The sequence below is a fragment of the Chiloscyllium plagiosum genome, chromosome 25, assembly GCF_004010195.1.
Source record: "Chiloscyllium plagiosum isolate BGI_BamShark_2017 chromosome 25, ASM401019v2, whole genome shotgun sequence".
Taxonomy (NCBI): Eukaryota; Metazoa; Chordata; class Chondrichthyes; order Orectolobiformes; family Hemiscylliidae; genus Chiloscyllium; species Chiloscyllium plagiosum.
This window is the reverse complement of record NC_057734.1, coordinates 17,056,939-17,078,611: the sequence shown is the minus strand read 5'-3', so window position 1 is coordinate 17,078,611 and position 21,673 is coordinate 17,056,939. Positions and strand designations below refer to the sequence as shown.

Sequence of the window (21,673 nt, the reverse complement as noted above, 5' to 3'; positions counted from 1 at the left end):
CAATTCCTGGAATGGCAGGACTACCTTACGCTGAAAGACTGGAGCGACTGGGCTTGTATACCCTTGAGTTTAGAAGACTGAGAGGGGATCTGATTGAGACATATAAGATTATTAAAGGATTGGACACTCTGGAGGCAGGAAACATGTTTCTGCTGATGGGTAAGTGCCAAACCAGAGGACGCAGCTTAAAAATACGGTGTAGACCATTTAGGACAGAGATGAGGAGAAACTTCTTCACCAAAAGAGTGGTGGCTGTGTGGAATGATCTGCCCCAGAGGGCAGTGGAGGCCCAGTCTCTGGATTCATTTAAGAAAGAGTTGGATAGAGCTCTCAAGGATTGGGAATCAAGGGTTATGGAGATAAGGCAGGAACAGGATACTGATTAAGGATGGTCAGCCATGATCATATTGAATGGTGGCGCAGGCTCGAAGGGCAGAATGGCCTACTCTTGCACCTATTGTCTATTGTCAATTGTGCATGTGGCAGGTCGTGAATCCGATGCGTTATCGAGACTCCAGTGAGATACAGGGGCATTCGGTGGGGGGTGTACTGCAGCCACATGAATTTGCATGTGGTTGTGCATGTTTGCACGTTTATAGTTAGTATAGTGTTTATGTGTGTTTAGTTTAATAACCGGACTTTTGAAGTGCTAAAAATGAAGCCATCTTTTGGTATTGCTGGTTCATTTTTTTAAGGGGGAAGGTGTCACAAAGCTAGTCCTTTCTTTTCTAAAAGCTGTTCCTTGGCTCAAGGATACTCTGCCCTTGATTTTTTCAGAGGGGTAATAGACTGGGCCGGACTCCGATCAGACTGGTTTGGTACAGAGATACAAAGGATTTTGAGAGGCCTTTTGTTTTTATGTAAACAGATGAGACTTCAGACCAAAGTGGTTATGTTTTAGAAGTGACCTGTAGAATGAAAGGGGAGTGGTCAGCTCTTTCGCTGAGCAGTTTTGTTTAGTCCAGAACTGGTTGGGAGTTCAACAGTGAGCTGTGTGAAAATGCTCTCTCTCCTAACTTCAACCTGTAAGCATGTGTTCCATTTATACTGATCTTTAAAGGGAGTTTGCTTATTGGGACTGTTGTGGATATTCAGAACAGCAAACTTGAGTCTAGTTTGGATACATTGAGTTCTGTAGGGGTTCTTTACTCTGTTCTTCGTGTTTCATTGTGTAATTTTGTGAATACATTTTTGACCATTTTTAACCTGGTAGTCCACCTCACTAACTTACTCAGGGTCATTTTCACCGTAGACTTACTGAAACAAATTGCAAAGTTATGGTCTGGGCTGCCTCCTTAAGAATGTTTTGAGTGGCCTGGCCTACTCCATAGATTCAAGGTTAGAGTGGTGCTGGAAACGCACAGCAGGTCAGGCATCATCCGAGGAACAGGAAAATCGATGTTTTGGGCAGGAGCCTTTAATCAGGAATGAGGTTTATGGCCGAGTCCATAACGGGTTCTAATTGTGGTCCAGGGTGTCATCAATTATGAACAATGACTTACCGTATTACAGATCTGTCTGGCAAAATACTAGATTATCAAACCTGCCAATGGATCAATGAATGGGTTTAAACCTCAGTTGCATAACATGACACAACTGACTTTCAAAGAGATCTTGTGACATCTCCTCTCTCAACCACAGGAAAATCATAAGTTTTTGTGTAATTAACTGACAAGAGTGTGTTTCAGCCCTTGATGGATGACAGCAATTACTGGGAGTTCCTAGTAAGTGTGAAACTTAGACACATCTCACGATATGTTGCCATGCAGATGATAGCAAGGACACACACACTGTCAAATGGAAGTTTCATTATAGGGAGCAGCTTATTCGCCTGAGCAACATGTTAGCTGTTAGACACTGAACATAGGCAAACACAAGCTCACGTTTTGACAGTCAGTCTCCAGTACCTTCCCATGGCTAATATGACTGATGATGAAACTGAGATTTGAGACACAAGTTTGCCTTTAGTGCAGTGAAAACACCAAAAAAAAAGCAGCTTGTCTTGTACCAGTCACCAAGTCATTTAAATCTATTGTCTTTCTAGAGCTTATTTCTGTTTACAAAAAAATCTCATCTGAGGGCTTTTGGCAGAGACATGTACACGGAGGTGCACCTCAACTGTGACAAACGCACTGTGTGGCTTGTTCCTAGATCTTTCACAAGGCCTGGAATTTTAAGCATTGATGGAAAACTATTTAAACATGTCTTACATATGATAAACTTAATTTGTGTGGAACATTTGTCAGGAAAGAGAGCCTCAGGTAAATTTTATCCAGCTTCAGTATAGTTCCTGAAAGACTACCCAGGCTGAACCGAGAAACCATAACAATCCAAATGTCCTGATGCAAGTCAACAGAATACCATTACAATTCCTCTTGGACCATGGCTCCTTTCAAGTACCCACCATGTTGTCTTATTTATTAGCCAAGATAGTCAATTCAGCACATTTAATACTAAATACAAGGCAATCCCTCATCACATTATGAAAGAGCACTCTGATTATGAATAACAGATTTTAGCTAAGTTAAAAGATGATTTACAATCAATTTTATACGATTGCTAACATTCTTGAGGATGAAGGAAACACAGTGGATCCAATTCATCTTTCTAATGACCTTGTGAGAAGCTGCACATCATTCACCTATGCGGTAGCTCAATATCCCAAATAATGTTTGAAGTCCCACTTCGAAGGATTTGTAATTTTTGTGCAACAACTCTCCTTCCATTTGGAATTACTTATACAGGCCACTGTTTGATGGAACAGTCTCCAACTGATTGTAGTTTCATTTTACTCATGATCTCAGCCACTTACAGCAAGGCCACTATTAACCTTATTTGCCATTATGTTCATCCTATCAACAGGCCCACAATTCTGGGCCCAGACATCACTGCCAGAAACAGATTCCTGCAACTGTAGGCCTTGGCCAGTTTGCTCATAGATACCATCGTGCTCTCTGACCTGAACTGCCATGCCGCTGGACATTTCACTGACCAGAAAGGGAACTCAGAAGAAAGGAAAATTCATGCTGTGACAGGAGCTGGTCTGTAATTTCAGAGTTCATGCGGCTGCAGGCTTCCTTCTGCGGGTCATCAATTATATATGAAAATTCATGTTTCATTTTGCACCCATTTGACATGGTTGGTTTTGTGAAGGTGACTAAAACAACATGCTTCACAACATTCTTATTCAGTTACTTTTGGTTATATCTGAACAGCCAATTGGTTTGGGCCATATCTTGTTTCCTTAAGGAAAGGTACAGTTACAAAAAACAAATGTGATCTGTAACCTTGTTTACTATTCTCTGACGGCATTATGGGATCCTACTGTGATTCTAGACCTCCGGGTTTGGGAAGCTATACATTAGTTATTGTCTGAGGAACAGGTACCAGTTTCTCTTCATTTTTAAAAAAATTCATTTTGTGGGATGTAAGCATCGCTGGCTGGCCAGTATTTATTGCCCATCCTTAGTTGCCCTTGAGAAGGTGGTGGTGAGCTACCTATGTCAACTGTTGCAGTCTACCTGAAGGTTGACCTACAATGCCATTAGGGAGGGAATTCCAGGATTTTGACCCAAGAAACTAAACTGCAGAATTCACAATGACAGAAATTTTGTAAAGTGGTAAAATCTACGTAAAGTCTAAATTTTCTGAAGTGTGCCACTCGAGGGCACTGTGCATGAGAATTCAATGTGCACCAACATTCTATTATTTTTACTTGTTACTTAACAAAATCATAAAATGAGGCACCACTTACCTTCTGTAAATAGACCTGCTGCCAATCAATGCCTTTAAAAAAAGGATGTTCTTTCACTTCTACTGCTCTGTAGAGACAAAATACATTCATCATCTGGCATCAAACAACAAATTATAATCAGTAACTGTTGCATTAAGAAATAGGATGTAAACTCTAACACTGGCACTGTGTAAGAAGAAATTAGTTTCTAGTCCTTCCATGTAATTGAAGAACTTCATCCCTAAACCTTTGTAGTAAAATCTCTTCTGGACTCTGTCCAAGACTTTGAAAGAACGTGAGGCTCAGAATTGAACAAAATAATCCAGTTGAGGTCTAACAAATGATTTAAAGGTTTAGTAGATGTTAGTGTCTTCTCAACTTGTCCTAATATCAGTGGTACTGACATCGGGCAAAAATAAATCACAAGCAGAACTGGCAATGAGCAAAAACAAGTTATTAATGCCGGGAAGAACGGGGACAATACATAATCATATATATCGTGGCACAAAGCAACTAAAATATAGTAGTTAAGCCCAGCACTTAAAAAGAAAGAAACAATCAGTAACCCTAGGCATAAGCAACAAGAAATCAAGCCTGGCAATGAGCAACAAATTATAATCATTAAATGCAGTTTTCAGTGTCAAAGCTAATTGTTAACCCTGGAACAGGAACAAGATATAATCACTAACACTGACACTGACACAAAGAAACAAGGAATAATCTGTAAAACTGGCACTGAATAATAAGATATCAGTAAACCTGACATAGAGCAAAGAGGTCTGATCAGTAAACTTAGCACAGAGCTATAAAATATGACCAGTAATCTTGGCCCCAAGCAATTCAGTATCAATAACCCTGGCACAGAGCAAGACAATATCAATAACCCTGGCACACAGCAACATTATATCAGTAAACCTGGCACAGGAAAATATGGTATCAGTTAGCCTGGTGCTGACAACCAGATAAGTTCAGTAACTTTAGCACTGAGCAGTAAGTTGTGCCTAAACCTGGTACTGAGGAATACATTATGTGTAAATCTGACACTGAAAAAAAGGTACTATCATTAACCCTGGCACTGAGTAATACAGTATCAGTAAATCTAGCACTGAGCAATAAGCTTCCATTGTTATCTCTGGTTCAGTAATATAGTATCATCAGTATGCTTGATAGTAAGCAATAAGATCTCACCAATTTACTGAGTCCCCATTTATGTCTGTCCAATTTTGTGTTGCTTTGTTTCAAAGTATTCCAGAATATGGGGTTGTATGCTCATTTAAAGATTTGCGAGATGCAGTTTTTCACAAGTATTACATCAGGCTCCACGATCCAATCAGTGTCATTTTGGACTGACCAATTTTTAACTCAATCTGTTGCTGCTGACCCTCCAAAATGCAGCATTACCTTCTTACTGCCAACCCTAACACATAGCCTTTCCTATTCCCTAAATTAAATTGTTGCTGATGCTTTAACTTGTGACCTCTGCTGCTGCAAAACTCACCCTCTCATTGACATTGATCTTTCGTCATGCTGAAGCTCGTGCTCCATGACTCAGTTGCTTGTCACTTCTCTCTTCTGCAACCTTGCTTTTACTGAGGGAACTGTCATAATGCTAGGGCCCTGAGAGTGTAACTACAGTGTGGATATCAATTAGAACAATCATAGTTCAGCATTTTTGCACAATAAGGGACCTGCTTCATTGCGAGGGTTATACAGTAAATCCTTATTTAGAGTTCTTGTTCAGTCTCTGAACATTGTAAATGTTAATTGAAATGACTTTAAGCAAATCACACTTTCCCATTAAGCCATGGTTCTGGCCTATCTCAGGTCCAGACAAGACCATCACTTTACAAAGACATTAAGCTTTGGAGCTAGAGGTTGCTCAAGTGCGGGTGCCAACCGTGTGGAATGGTGAAACTAAAACTGTTATAATTAACATCACCATTATTGTCACATTCAAAAGGTTCTAGGAGTGCTGCAGCTCTCTCACTCACAGCAAGGGTTCAGGAGAGAGAAGTGGTGAGCAGCAGACACAGGGAAGAGGAGCTAGGCATGAGAAAAGGTAAATGAGAAGGTGAGACTGAGATTAACAGAGGTTACAAGAAGAGCTGGCGAAAAGCAGCCACAAATTGGAGGGTTTGCAAGAAGCAACTGCAGCAACCAGGATGGTCAAACAATGCAATGTGTCCCGAAGAGGATCAGCAGTGAGTGGAAGGCAATTAAAAGTTTCCATATTTTATAATATATTCTTAAACTTATTTTACATCATTGATTTTAAATATTACATTCTTAATTTACTGAAGTGGAAATTTAACCCTGTAAAGTGTTTCAAGTTACAAGACAATGTTTCAATTTTTTCTGATAAGGAGGCTCCTACAGAACCTCACAACAGTTTTTACAATGGTGTCAATGGGAAAATGTGATTTGCTTAAAGTGATTTCACTTAACATTAACCATGTTTGGGAATACAACCAAAATGCTACATGAGAACTTACTGTGTAACCATGGCAGAGAACAAGTGGTAATCATTAAAATTGACACTGAGAAAAAAAAACATTACCAAAATGGCACTCTACACCAAGTTATCACAAGCCTTGGAAATGAGCAATAAAGTATCAACTAATAAGGTATTGACAAAAATACAAAAACTAAAGTCTGTATGAAATATACATGCACGCAAATAGTATCTGCAATAAGCCAAATAACTGATTAACCTGTAGCAAGACATTATTAAATTTGGTGTTACATAAGAAGGTACCCCTGCTGCTCAGCAACAAGGTAACAGCAGTAACTCTGACACTGAGCAAGGGAGTTTCACAATTAGCTATGACAGTGAATAAGACTAAATCAATCATAAGCCTGTCACCAAACACAATATAAACAGTAACCCTGCCACAAAGAAACAATTGATGCTTAACCTGGCACTGAGCAACAAGGTTAACTCTGACACTCAGCAATCCAATTTCCACCCTTGGCTCCATTTTACACATTCTACTGCGGACCCTTCTCTTTGTGAGCTTTTGCCAGAAATATCGAATGTGAGGTCATCAACTAACATTCATTATGAGGCCACCAACTCCCAGTTTCCCAGCCAACACTTCCTCAGATGTTAAGGATTCCATTTCATCCTCCAGGTTCGTCCATCTCTGCTGTATCTGTCCTCCCCAAATGGTTTTTCCCCAACCAAGCATTTATCTGCAAGACCATCAGACACAGGAGTAGAATTAGGCCATTCAGTCAACTGAAACTGCTCCGCTATTCAATCATGGATGGTGTGTTTCTCAACCCCATTCTCCTGCGTTCTCCGCACAACCCTGGATGCCTTACCAGTCAAGGACCTATCTATCTCTGTCTTAAAAACACTCAATGATTTGTCCTCCATAGCCTTCTTCGGCAAGGAATTCCACAGATTAACCATCCTTTGGCTGAATAAATTCCTGCTCATCTCAGAGCTAAGGAGGTGTCCCTTCACTCTGTAGTTGTGTCCTCAGGTCCTAGTCTTTCCTACTAGTGGAAACATCTTCTCCATGTCCACTCTATCCAGGCCTCTCAGTATTCTGTGTGTCAATAAGGACGCCCTCGTCCTTCTAAACTTCATCAAACATAGATTCAGAGTCCTCACCTGCTCCTCATATGACAACCTCTTCATCCATGGAGTCACTCTTGTAAACCTCTTCTGGACTCCCTCCAACCTCAGCACATCCTTCCTTACATACAGGACGCAAAACTGCTCACCATATTACAAATGCGGTCTGACTAGTCCTGATTATTTAACTCAGAACACCGTTTGTGCTTTTTACCCATATACTTTGACATCCTTTAGTCCCAAGAACTACACTTCACTTCTTTTTGAAAACGTTCAAAGTTTTGGCCTCAACTGCATTCTGTAGCAGAGAATTCCACAGATTTACTACTTTTTGGGTATAGGGATTTCTTCTCATCTCAGTCTTTAAACGGTTTACCTCATATTTTTGGACTGCGATTCCTTTTTTCTGGGCTCATTAGTCTCAGGCATAGATTTATGGGTGCTGGTTAGCTCAGGTGGCTGGATGGCTGGTTTGCACGGCAGTACAATGTCAACATGGCGAGTTCAATTCCCACACTGGTTGTTTCTCAAATTAGAGAGCAACCTAATTCTATGGGGACTTTATATTTACTTGCAAAAATTTTAGGTTTCTAGAAGATCCCCATTCATTTTTTGAAAGTCCAGTAAATATCGTCCTAACTAATCCAGTCTCTCTTCAGATGTCAGTTCTGCTGACCCAAGAATCAGTCACGTGAACACAGACGGATTGAGTCCTAGAATGACAGAGGGGCTGAAATCCAGAGCGACGGCACATGGGGAATCCCAAGTGGCACGTGGTGGAGGTGAATCCCGGTACAGTGCAACATATCTTGCTGCTAGGCAAAAATGAGGACTGCAGATGCTGGAGATTAGAGTTGAGAACGTGGTGCTGGAAAAGCATAGCCGGTCAGGCAGTATTCGAGGAGCAGGAAAATCGACATTTTGGGCAAAAGCCCTTGTTACTGCAGAGTGCTGGTGAGAAGTGGACCAGAAGCTGGAACAATGTTGGGCTTGAGCCTGGCGTCTTGTGCTGGGCTGTTGCTTTTGGAATTCTGTATTAGACTGCAATGTAAATCTTTTTCATAATGTTATAACTACTTCATTCCTAACTCATTCTCTGACAACTGTAAGTAATGTTACTGCTTTCCTTTCCTTTTTATCCACTTTTGTATAAAAGATTTTTTTTTTACTCTGCATGTAAGACTTGTACCTAAGTACTTGTATCTAAGATGGTGCCAGTAAAAATCATTGTAAAACTTTTCAATGTACTCCTATATTTCTGTACTGCAGTACAAGTGATAATAAAGGATATTAAATTCCATTCTATAAGACGACCAAAACTGTACACCAAACTCAGCAAGGTCTTGTCCAATTGAAGCTAGAAATCCCTACACCTGTATTCAAATCCTCTTGTTATGAAGGCCAACATACCATTTGCATTCTCCACTGTCTGCTGTACCTGCATGTTGACTTTCAGTGACTGCTGTATGAGGATAACCAGGTTCTATTGCACCCCCACACCCAAAGTACAATGGAAGATCAGGACCATGCCGGCAGACTGAATTTTCTTCCATTAGACTCCAAAGTAAATATTAGAGGTGCTGGTTCTCTTGTATTTACTCAATTTTCTGTCAGAACTTTGTTATTTAACACATGGAACAGCTAGGAACCATATTAAATGCAGGTCACGGGATCTCTCTTTCTAATGGCTGTGTGAAACCATGGCTGAATTGTATACGGTTTACTAGCTATAGGAAAATTGTAAATCTATTTATGAAGAATGTGTTCACTGCTTGAATTCATTGCATGCAAAATCAAAGAGAGAAACCTTCACTTTCTAAATGCATTACTTTATTTCCATTTAACGAGCAGCTCCTCAAATATTTTCCCCTACTAATGCAAATCACTCTCAATTTCTACACACTGAATTTCATTTGCTTGCTGCTTTTTCAATTGAAAGCACATTCAAACCCCCGGTCAATTTTGCAATCTATATTTTCATTAGTTTTGCATCATATGCGTTTATGAAGATTTACAAAAGAGAATGCAAAACCAGCAATCCCCTTGACTGATTACAATCTCTGTACCCTCAAAATCTGGTTTCCACCAATCGACCAATTACATAGCAATTGTAAAATATTTCCATTGAGTAGTTACTTATTTTTAATGGCTGAATTTCCTGAGAAGCTATATCAAAGATCTTCCTTCAGTTCAAGTATATCATATCTACTGTCTTACCTGCCTTAAGTTGCTTTGTTATATCCTCAGACAAAACTCGTAAATTAGATGAGGAAAGCATCTCTCTCATGAAGCTATTGTTATTATCTCAGCTGATATTATTACTGGACAAGTCAGATCCCAGACTGAAATCCAGATTGAACATGATATTTTGTTTTGTTTTGGTTTTAACAAGGTGTTCTTTTCATTAAGCAAAAGCACGCAATGTTGCATATTTTGTTTTAACAATAAAACAGAAAATTATTAAGCAAAAAGAATTGAAGATATAATAGAATAACCAGATTATTTACTTATAATACAAACTTAAATCACACCTCTGTGGTACTTAAAAGCAACCATCATGCAGTATCACACTTGAGCTATCTGTTTCATATAACTCTCAATGCCAAATCTATTTGTTACATTGCTATCAAAAAAAGGTGGGCTAAACCTATTAGCTTCATTCTCTTTATTGTTATAATTAATTTTCAAAATAATGCATCCAACATGTGAATTTCTAAATCATCTTCCCATTTCATAGACTCCTTTTCTTCCTATCTACTTCTATGGGCCTGAGGTCTAATCAAAACATTGTTTCCTGACTACCTAACATTGTAAAATTTCAGTTTATTTTACTTCCACTGGTTGTTTCATCAACCTTGGTGAAGCCAATATTCTTGAATCTGCCAGATCCTTTTCCAATCAAAATCAGTCAGAATTTGATTCATAACTCCAATTCCAACTTTTACATTTACCAAGTCACTTTTAAATCCAACTTTGTATAATGAGACTGGTTTGTAACCTCTTCGCAATATTTTCTTCTTCATTAATCCCTCTGGAAGACATTACCTGCTAGCATTATTGCTGCATTCTCTCAATATCTTTAATGGTTTAAGTCCTTAATTTGCAGCATTAGGAAGTATCTCCTTTTCTGAGATAAAATTATCAGCAGTCTGATTTTTCTAGTTAATATTTGAAAAATCAGACTGCTGTTAATTTTTCTAGTTAATTTTCATAACAGTCCAAAGTCCAAAGATGTGCAGGTTAGGTAAATTAGCCATGCTAAATTGCCCATAGTGTTCAGGGATGTGTAGGTTAGGTGCATTACTCTTGGGAAATGTAGGGATATATGGTAGACAAATAGATGTTGTTATGGACCAGGCCAGACCCCTTCAAAATATTTCAAGAAAGTGGCCCAGACCCTAACTTTGCTAGTTGTTTTAAGCAGGTGTAAAGTGGATATTCCAGGAGAGATCCAGCTGGTCAAACCACTTAGGTTTAGGCAAAACAGAATTTATTTACAAGATTACTGAATGGAACACAAACAAAACAGAACAATGTAGAACAAGTTAACCTATCCAAAAACCCAACAGATTATACCAACTTAATGATGCTGTTCCAAATACTTGCAACAATCCCCATAAATACCCCTCGGCACAAAAGATAAAATCCAACACAAGGTCTTACAGGAGAGATGTCAGAGAAAGAGAATCAGCATGGACCTGTTTCTTTGGGTCCAGCAGCTTCACAACACTACTGCTTGCAAACCAAACCAAACCAGAGAAAAGCTGAGCTGGGAGAACAGGCCATTCCCCTTTCATTGTACAAGAGTTTTTCTTTAAAACTTGAAAGCCTTGAGACAGTATCTGTTAGTTATAATAAAATTGGCCCTAAAACTCATATAAGCCAGACTTTTCGGAATTGCTGCCTTTACAACCTCTCCGGAAAAAAAAGCCATGGACAGCATAACCTTGTTAAAGGAGGAGCATCATCACAATGTGGATGAGGTACTCTCATGTGGGTCGGTGTGGACTTGTTGGGCCAAATGTCTTGCTTCCACACTGTAGGGATTCTATGGTATTCTATGACAGTCCGGAATGCACTCTCCCTTCTTGATACATTCCAAGGAAACTGCTGCAGGTTTTTGTACCAAACTTTCTTTTCCTCTTGCCTGAGGCTACTCAGACATTCCTACTACTGCAATTGATCTCCATTTAATTTGCAACAGTTGGCTTTGATATGTCCAATCTTGCTACAATGAAAGTATATTAATTACTTTATATCACTTTCTTGTCCCAGGCTTTCTCCTTTACTACGCTGACGCCCTATTGTCTGTTCTCTAAATAGCTCCTTTTCAATTCATAGGTTTTATAACCTTCCAATTACTTTGTGGATTCCATAGGGTCAACTCCTATCTATAAATGTCTTTGCAAGATGTCATCGATTTTGGTCAGAACTGCTGTTTCACTTACCTTAAATATTTGATATTCAGCTACACAAGTTTTTTTTTTAATTCACAGGAATGCTTTCTTTCTGAATTACTCTATTATCATAATTTCCTTTACATTATCAATATTTTTCTCCAACCACTGACCCCACAGTATTTCTTTACCCCTGACAAATTCGACAAATGTTTGATTAGGTTTCTTTCTTGTAGTCCTAAATTTCAATTGATAAGTTTGAGGCACAAACTCATAACCATCGAGTATTGAAACTTTGCCAGTTTCATATTTTGTACGTTGTATAACTGACAAAATGATGTACACAGTCATAGCTGTACTTATCTCAAAAATCTCTTAACATTAAAATCCAACTTCTTGGCCACTACATCTGTCTGGCTACCTTTGCAAATAAAATAGCTTTTGACTCCTTCCTTACTAAAATTGGTTAAATCAAATCCCTCATCGGAATCAGAGACAGCCTCTGAACAAATACCTCTTAAGCCTTCTTTATTCTAAGCTTTTCTTTTGCTAACTCATTCTCTAATTTCCCCATCTCTTCAGAGTTCAAGTCCTTGTAATCCCATCTCCCTTTGTTCTTCTGTTTCCTCTCTCTTCGTTATCCCCATCCTTTCTATTTTCCTCAACATCAGGTTTTCTTAACTTTATTTCCATCTATTTTTTTCTCTCCTTCAATTCAAGACTTGTTATTTCTCTTTCTTGCAGTTTTTTTTTCATTTGTAACTGCAATTTAGATAATTTGAGCGGTGACATCTGGATTTCAGGTTTAATTTCTTACCGGACTAAATGTTAAATAATCACTTGAATCATCTCATCCTTATGTTTTTACTTCTATTTTCCACATATTGCTAACTCCTTCCACTTAGCTTTAGTCAAAAATTTTAAACAATCCACTGTTACTTATTTGACTTCCAGAAAACTCTTAGCAACATGCAAATCCATCTGCAAATTTCATGCAGGTTTCTGTCCAGAATTACTTTGTTGCCATTACATTTATAAGAAAGAGACCGACTCAGAGCATGGAAACAGACCCTTCGGTCCAAATAGTCCACACTGACAATGTTCCCAAACCAAACTAGTCCCACTTGCCTGAATTTAGCCCATATCCCTCCAAACCTTTCCTATACATGTACTTATCCAAATGTCTTTTCAATGTTGTGACTGTACCTGTATCCATCACTTCCTCTGGCAGTTCAGTCCACATACGAACCACGATCTATGTAGTAAAGTTGCCCCTCATGTTCTTTTTAACGCCTTTTCCTCTTATCTTAAAAATATGTCCCCTAGTTTTGAACTGCCCTACCCCTAAGGAAAAGATCCTTGCTATTCACCTTATTTATGTCCCTCATTATTTTATAAACCTCTACAAGATCACCCCTCAACCTCCTATGCTCCAGTGAAAAAAAGTCCCAGTCAACTTAGTCTATTTTTATAACTCAAACTCTCCATTCCCAGCAACATGCTGGTAAATATTTTCTGAACTCTCTCCAATTTATTAATATCCTTCCTATAGAGGGGTGACTAGAATTGCACACAGTACTCCTGAATTGACTGAATTCAAAAATCTTGCCAAGAGTCCCAAGTATTATAATCCTTGCCGAAATTATGACTGGATAAGTCAGGTTCCAGACTGGAATTTGAACTGACAGATCATATTTGTTTTGTTTTGGTTGTGATGAGGTGAAATCTCACTGAAACATAAATATGCAGTTTTGCTGATATTGTTTTAACATAAAACATAAGTTTACAAAACAAAATGGATAAAGATAAATTAGGACAAAGCAGAATATTTACTTATAACACAATTTAAACATTTTGAAATACACAGTGAAATATAATCTCATTATTCCTAAAAATGCTCTGTTATAGGTCCTCAAAACATCCCTGTATGGGAGCATTGCTCACACCAGAAAATCCTTTTCTCCAACATCTTGATGGGTTTAATTTGACTCCAACTAATATATGGCATTGCCCTGAATTTAAATATACCCAACTTCAGAAAACCAGTCTTCACAGTTTTATCCCAAAATGTCTTGCCTGGGACTATCACTAACCCCTTACTCTAAGGCAATCTAATATTCACAAATGTGACAGTCTTCTCCCTTTCTCAGGAGTGACTTTAGACATGAAAAACATGTGCAGAACTACCCAAACTGAAAGTGAAACTGAAAAGGCCTCTCTCTCAATAAACTAGTACTTCTCAAGCGGTGTGCCATGGTGACAAGGTAAGAAGTGTGGGATGAAATTTTCAGGAGGCAGTGCCACTTTACCTCGGCATCGAGGCCATGTCCATACTTCCAATCTCCTCAGAGGGCTCATTGTTGATTTTTGAAGGCATTAACTGCAGATACCACAGCCCCCACTGATTGCTCATGCACAAGCGTCCAGGGCCGTGCACATATAGAAGTTTGATAACATGCATGTGTGGAGATTCAACACTGCTCATGCATGGATATTCACATCAGTTCCATTGAAAAATGTGGGTGCAGTGGGGAATTTTCGTTTCATTGAAATGTGCCTTGATACTGGAAAGGTAGAAAACCATTGCTCGGATACTTAAACTTTAAAAAAAAGCACAAAAATTTCAACAGAACTTTGAGTACAATTGTTTACCTTGCTATGACATAAACCTTCCCATGAGCTCTAAAAAAAGAGATTTCCTAACCTGCTTTTGGAAAAAAAGTCACCATGGCTACAAAAATACTTAGGTTTATTATTAATCCTTTCAGACACACAGCAAAGCTATACGTCACTAATTCAAACATCCAAACTTAACACATAGGATATTTAAAACATAAATCTCATTCTACATCAAACCTGTGGGCTATATTTTTTTATTTTGCATCATATAACCCCAACTTGTCATATTTCACATCTGGGATAAGTTTCCTAGCTTTAACTCTTGTACCTAGAATCATTGGCATCATGAAGCTGCATTATTATTTTAAGGTCAGGTTCAACCAGCACTTACCATATGATGTATTGAGAAGCCACAGTCTCAACACATAGTGCTTCAGACCTGTAACCTGTTCCAAAGCATAAGGAAATCATAAAGCTCCAGCTTACCCTCGTCCCAGGCACCCAAGCCTCTTTGCAACATCTCGCTGTAGTAGGCCTTCCAAAAGAGACTTCAACTCCACAGAGAAAGAATCTGGTAATTCCACATTCTGAGGCAGAAATAGAAAAATTAAACACCATCAAAGCTGACAGCTGTACTATACATTCCTTTCTACTGCATCAAACACCAATTCCCCCATCCTCAGTTACTACAAAGGTCATATAAGTGCAGAATTGATAAAAAACATCTAACCCCACAAGGAGACATCAAGAAAAATGTCCAGATGCTCAATAAAGGGGTTGGTTTTATAGATCATCCTCAAAGAGGCGAGATCAACACTGAAATTTAGGGAAAGAGTCCAGAAAATAGGGCCAACTATTTGAAGACAAAAAAGTGTTGCTGGTGGATTATGAAAATTGATGTGCAACAGGTCAAAACTCAGAGACAGCATCATTCTCAGCCTTCTAAGTCTTCGAGAGAGTCCATAGGGTTAGGGAGTGGCAAGACTGCAATGGATTTTGAGGACAAAGATGAGAATCTTAAAATTAAGTATATTAATTACCCTCACGAACCAGTGAGGGTAAGCATGCACAATGAGGATGGGTGAATGAGATTGGAGTGAGTTAAATACAAGCAGCAACATTTTGGAATGAGCACAGGCTTGCCGAGGATAGATTGTAGGGGCCATCCAGAAGCCTCTGAAATAGTCAAATCTTGAAATGAAAAAGGTATCAATGAAGGACTCTGTGAGATGTGCTGAGGCAGAGTCAAAGCCAAGTTTAATTATATAGGTAGAAGCATGCAGTCTTGGTGATGGTTTATAAAGTTAAAAATCACACAACACTAGGTTATAATCCAACAGGTTTAATTGGAAGCACACTAGAATTCGGAGCGCCACTCCTTCAGCATCTACAGTATTTTTGTTTTATTTTAATGAGATGTGTGTGGACTACCAACAAAGGCTTTTTAAAATAATTGATGGATGAAAATTTTTGTTCATTTGTTACTGGATCTCAGACAAGCAGTGTGACAAATCAGAGAAAGTGGAGGAGTTCAACGAGGTGACAAGATATAGCTGAGCATTGTTGGAATACATATGGAAACTATCCAGAAAGGGGAGAAGGGTAGATGCCTGGGGTCTCCAGAGATATTAACACAGGAGTGGAGGGAAAAACCATGGCAGATGTTTTTCTGGCTCCAATTAGATAGATAAGAATTAAATGGAGCAAAGGCAGTTCCATCTGACTGGCTGACATAAGAGAAGTGTTGGATTAGCATGATGTAGTCAGTAGTAGAAAAGGGATGATAAATGATGATCACATCACACAGTTTGTCTTAAATGACTTTGACTAGGGCTGTTTCAATATCGTGCCCAACAAAGAAACCTGATTGGAGGATTTATAATTTAAAATTGTGGAAATGATCGAAAGGCATTTAAGATGTGATAATATGTTTTGAAGACATTTAGGGGAAAGAGAGATTGGATATAAGGTGTTAGTTTGAAAGGATATGGGGTTAAGGGTGGACTGGAACAATAGCTGAAGAGAGAGAACTTTTAGTGGTATCAGTAAATGTGGAGTCCATAAAAGGAATCTCAGAGATCAATAATTTAGTCCAAAAAATTATCAAGGGAGGATGGGGAGGTGAGTATCATGAAGATGACAAGAAGAGGGTACCTTAGGAAGAGATGGTTAAAAGCTGGGGAAAGAATCAGCTCCAGGATTAGGACAATGGATAACATTTGGGGAAGGTGGTCCTAACAGACGAGGGAAGGGAAATTGCAGAGACAGGTAAGTGAATTGTCTTGATTTTTGTGACAAAAGATCCAAAAAGATCCAAAAGCTTCTACAGTTAATGTCAGAGATGAAGGTGGAGGAGGCAACAGAGGTTAAGAAGTCAATCTAAAGTGAAGAGAAGGAAGCTGGGGATTGTCCTGCATTCCTTTATGATCTTTAAATACAGAGTAGATTTTGATTTGGACAGCATAATATCATAATGCAATGATGGTATAACCAGATCAAACAATTGATGGTTCAATCAATTGTTTGCTGGAAATGGTCAAATCTGCAGCACTTCATCAGTTATGATGAAAGGTCAGAAACGTTAACTTTAGTTCTCTTTTATCAGATGCTGTCAGACCTGCTGAGTGTTTCTAATATTGTTGTTCTTTCCAGTTTTTAATCTCATTGTTCCTTTGGTTGGTGTTTCTAAGCTACCCAAAGAATTATTTTATAAAATCAAATTAAATCAAATGATCAAAGTTAACCATAACAATGTTTATTTCCTACTAACCTAAGTGAGTTTATCAGTTTATTAAATCAGTTTATGTATAATATTCCAACAGTTCTTTGACAGAATTCGAAAGTCATGGCCTAGCATGACAATTCCATTTAGGAAAACTTTCTAAATCTGGAACATTTGTGAATGACGTCTTTGTCGAGATCTGTTTTCTTACCATCGTGAGTGTCATGCGATCAATCTCATGCTTGTCCTTTGTTTTGTGCTGCCGGAATGGACTGTGCCTAATCGGAGGAAAATAAAGTTTATTATTAGACACCTCATAGATTGACTGGAACATTGTTCATCAATTACATGACCATTAAGAAATAAGGAAATGTCAGTAGAAAAGGGATTTAACAATTTAACAACTCAAATGTTTACATCAGAAATTTTCTTTGGGAATGGGGGGTTTGGACACTGAGGTTGAAAGGTTAACATCCTGTGAAATGTGAAGGCTCACATGAAGTGTGGCAGAAGCCTACTTATTGGTAGGAATTATTTTCAACATTGTTCTTTTAAGAGAAGGACACATGATAAATGTTTGCATTATTTTTCTTATTCTTCCCAAACAACTTTGTTTATTACTACAATGTATGTCAGTTATAGGCATTGAGTAGCTACTGTCAATTCAACAGTGGTTTAATCAAGTTTCATTTTGATTCATTGATAACATTGGAATTCTAAACAGAACAGTGTACTTGGAGATGATTAAAGGCTGTGTCATCATGGGGGGGGGGTGGTGATCTAATGGCTCAGTGGCAGGTGAACTGCATAGTATGAAAACAGGCCATGCAGAACAATAATTACCAATCTGGTCAGGTGTGGAATTGGTTTATTTCTATGCAATGACACTGCTAACAGCACATCTTTGCTAGGGAGGCCTATGTCAGGCATGGAGCCATGGTTTCTGCTTCTCATCATAACCCAATAGCTCTGGCTTCAAAAGTGGCCATGTGAGAATTAGCTTGCATATGATATGTGCTCATAGTTGAATCAGTAAGATATATAACAAAAGGCTATTCAAAACTGTTAGCTCTATACCTCATCAAGAGATAATGCTTTGGAATGAAAGGGAGAAAAGTCAAGCACTAAAATAAATTAGCTGACAACATAGATTCCTCTTCCCAAGACAGTTTAATCTTTTTTTTAAAAAACTCAATTTCACTTTCCATTTCTCCTGAATGCACCAGTTTTGCTGCCCGATGGTGTCCATATGGTCATATGAGCACCAACAGACCGCCAGAGCTTCAGGCTTGAACCAAAACATTGTGTGTCTAAAAGCTATTCAACTAGAAGTTAAGTTAATGCTTTTCTCACCTGACAGCCACACATATGTATGTTCCAGCAAAGACCAATAATCAGTGATTATCATCATAAACGCTGAATAATTTTGCCTTTCTTTCTTTGTTGTGTCCTATCTGTTGCTACAGATGAAACAAGTGAAATTCACTGCAAAGAGAGAATTAAATCTGGTGCCTTCAAGTTTGTATCTGGAAAATGCATTTTCTCAAGAAGTCTCAGGGGAGCTGACATTTTATTTTAACATCGGAGAACACACTTTCTCAGTGTGGAATTCAATTTTTTCATCATTCATAAGTTATACCAAAGAGAGAAAATCTACTCCAGTTGGATTTGATCTATAAATAGACTTTTCACCTCTTTCATCCTGAGACATATTATCTTTGCCAATATACACTGTAGGTATATAACCCAAAATACTGAGTGGGAATCACCTTTATTTTACAAATAAGATGTAATTTGTCTTTTGAACCACCAGGTAGCAGTCCTGTTGCACAAAAAAGGAGGTCTACCTAACCCAAACGTTCAATGGGTTGACAAGCTACCTAATTTATTCCCCTGCTGGTTTTCTGACATTGGGTCTAATACCAAAAAGACTCTTTCATTTTTTTCCTCACTCTTCTGATCTCTCTGGCTTCTCTGACTTTTACCCTACAATACTTCAAGGCATCATTTATATCAATCAAATTGAGCATCCCACAGGCAGTGACTGCCATCTCTTTCTCTTTATTCGATCATTCTGCCCAACTCTTCAAAGGGCAGCATCAAAGAGTATGTTTTGCTTCAGCTGTACAGAATTCCATCTTCCATACCACATTTAAATAGCAATGAGTTGTGCTTCATTGGTTGGTTTTCTCTTTGAAGAGAATGAAGAAGAATTATTCAAGCCGCTCTATAACGTGCTGACCTGAGAAAATCTATTTTCGTTATCCCTGGATTTGCTTATTTCTTTGCTCATCTTTATTTTTGCATAAAAATAAAATCACCAGGAACTTATGCTTATTTTAAATATTTGATGAAGCAGCTATACTTTTATTTCACCACACTTGTGGAATAAAGCCATGTTGGTGGCAGAATAACAGTAATACCCAATTTTCTCAAAATTATCAGTACTCATAATTCTGTTCCATATTTCTCAACATCATGATGCAGACTGGAGGGTAAGCAATTTAGAGCCATTATCATTCATTCAGTCCTGAAAGTTGAGATATCTGATTGTAGTTTTTCTTCTATTGCTTGTTTGCATTTGAATTTAGTGAGTCTTTAGATTTGGAAAGGGCTGTGTTTTTTTGCTGTTGCCTCATTCATCAGTGTACCAGTAGCTTTTGGTAAAAGCAATTTGAAATATAAGCAGATTCATAGGAAGATACTTATTTTATTCACTCAAGAGGGGTGAAAGTCGCTGGCTGGCGAGCGTTTATTGCCTGTCCCTACTTGCCCTTGAGAAAGTTGTGATAAGCTGCCCTCTTGAAAAGCTGTAGTCGTGTGCTGTAGGTAGACCCATAATGCCAATATGGAGGAATTCCAGGATTTTGACCCAGCAACAGCAAAGGAATGGTAATATATCTAAGTCAAGATGGTGAGTGGTTCAGAGGGGAACTTGCATGTGATGGTGTTCCCATGTATCTGTTGCCCTTGTCCTTCCAGATTGTAAGGTGTGTCTAAGGATCTTTGGTGCTGTGCACACTGCTGCTACAGAGCATCAGTAGTGGAGGGAGTGGATACTTGCACATGTACTGCCAATCACGCTGCTGCTTTATCCTGGATGATGTCAAGCCTCTTGTGTTCTTAGAGCTGTACCCAACCATGCAAGTGGAGAATATTTCATCACACTCCTGACTTGTGACTTGTAGATTCTGGACAGGCTTTGGGGAGTCAGGAGGTGAATTAATCACCGTAGTATTCCTAGCCTCTGACGTGCTCTTGTTGCCACCACATATGGGGAGTACAGTTGAGTTTCTGGTCAATGGTAACCCCCAGGCTGTTGATAGTGGGAAATTCACTAACACCATTGAATGTCAAGGGGCACTGGTTACATTGTCTCTTACTGGAGAGGGTCATTGCCTTACATTTGTGTGGCACGAATATTGCTTGCCACTTGTTAGCCCAAGACTGGATATTTTCCAAATCTTATTGCACTTGAACATGGACTGCTTCAGTAATAATATTGTATGGACATAAAGTATGGCTATCAATATATGGATATAAAGTATGGCTATTATGTGGTCTCATAGCTGAAAGCATCACCACCACTGATTGAGGTTATCTGAAACATGGGCTATAAGGATACAAAATTTACCATTATATGGACACATTGTTTATGGTGGTCTGATAGTATAAGAAAATGATGGCTGAGAGCATCTACAAACCAGAGCATCTACATCTCTCTTGAATAATGGCTGTGAGTGGCACCATGGCTGAAAAGTATACAGCTCACTAGTTGTAGCAAAATTATAAACCTCTTTCTGAAGAATGTGTTTACAATTTCACTACACTAAAAGCACAGAAAACAACATTTTCCTCTACAGAACACAAGTATGTGTTCTTGTGGCATCTAATTAACTCAGATATAATTATAGTCACAATAGAATTATGATGAGGGAAGATATTATGTCCATCCATCCAGATGCAGTCCCTCCTCTAAAGGTTAAATTAGTGTAGATTTTTTGCCATCACTATTTTACCTTAAAACTCCATTTCATGCACTGATCACAGAGGGAATTACTTCCAGGCATTGACCCTAAATTAATTACTCTATTTTGAACCTGTGCCTGTTTGCCCTGTCTGGACAATTTTGTTGAAATTAATTTTCCTACTATGCTTTCTCCTTATCATTTATCATTTTATATTAGTCCATAATATGGTTTAGATATTGTTTTCAAATTTGGAAAGCCTGGGCTTCCTCAGTCTTCCCACATGTTTGAATGTTTGAATATTCATTTGAGTCCCACAGTGAGAAAGAATGGACATAGTCTGATCAAAGCACAAAGGAGTACATCCATCTAGAAAGGTATCTGAAAGTATAAACACATTTTCCATTTCTAAAAACCTCCACTAATCATTCAATTGGTTCTTCAATTATTAAATAATCACATACCTGCAACTTCATTGCTTTTATAAAGCAATATATGAACAACAATGCAAGTAAACTCAGACAGTTTGACTACTAACATAAAAAAAGCCACTACCACGTGATGAAGGAGCGTCGCTCCGAAAGTTAGTGTGCTTCCAATTAAACCTGTTGGACTATAACCTGGTGTAGTGTGATTTTTAACATAAAAAAC

General features: G+C 38.5%; 1 protein-coding gene across 2 annotated transcripts in view; it reads right to left on the bottom strand.

Moving 5' to 3' along the window:
* Nucleotides 1-21,673, bottom strand: part of grk3 (G protein-coupled receptor kinase 3) — a 300,505-nt gene that overhangs the window by 39,254 nt on the left and 239,578 nt on the right. For both annotated transcript variants that reach the window (XM_043715596.1, XM_043715595.1), the window contains exons 14-16: nucleotides 17,266-17,332; nucleotides 14,819-14,919; nucleotides 3,755-3,821 (exon numbers count right to left, since the gene is read on the bottom strand). In XM_043715596.1, the coding sequence (XP_043571531.1) occupies nucleotides 3,755-3,821; nucleotides 14,819-14,919; nucleotides 17,266-17,332 (235 nt within the window). The remainder of the gene's footprint in view (nucleotides 1-3,754; nucleotides 3,822-14,818; nucleotides 14,920-17,265; nucleotides 17,333-21,673) is intronic.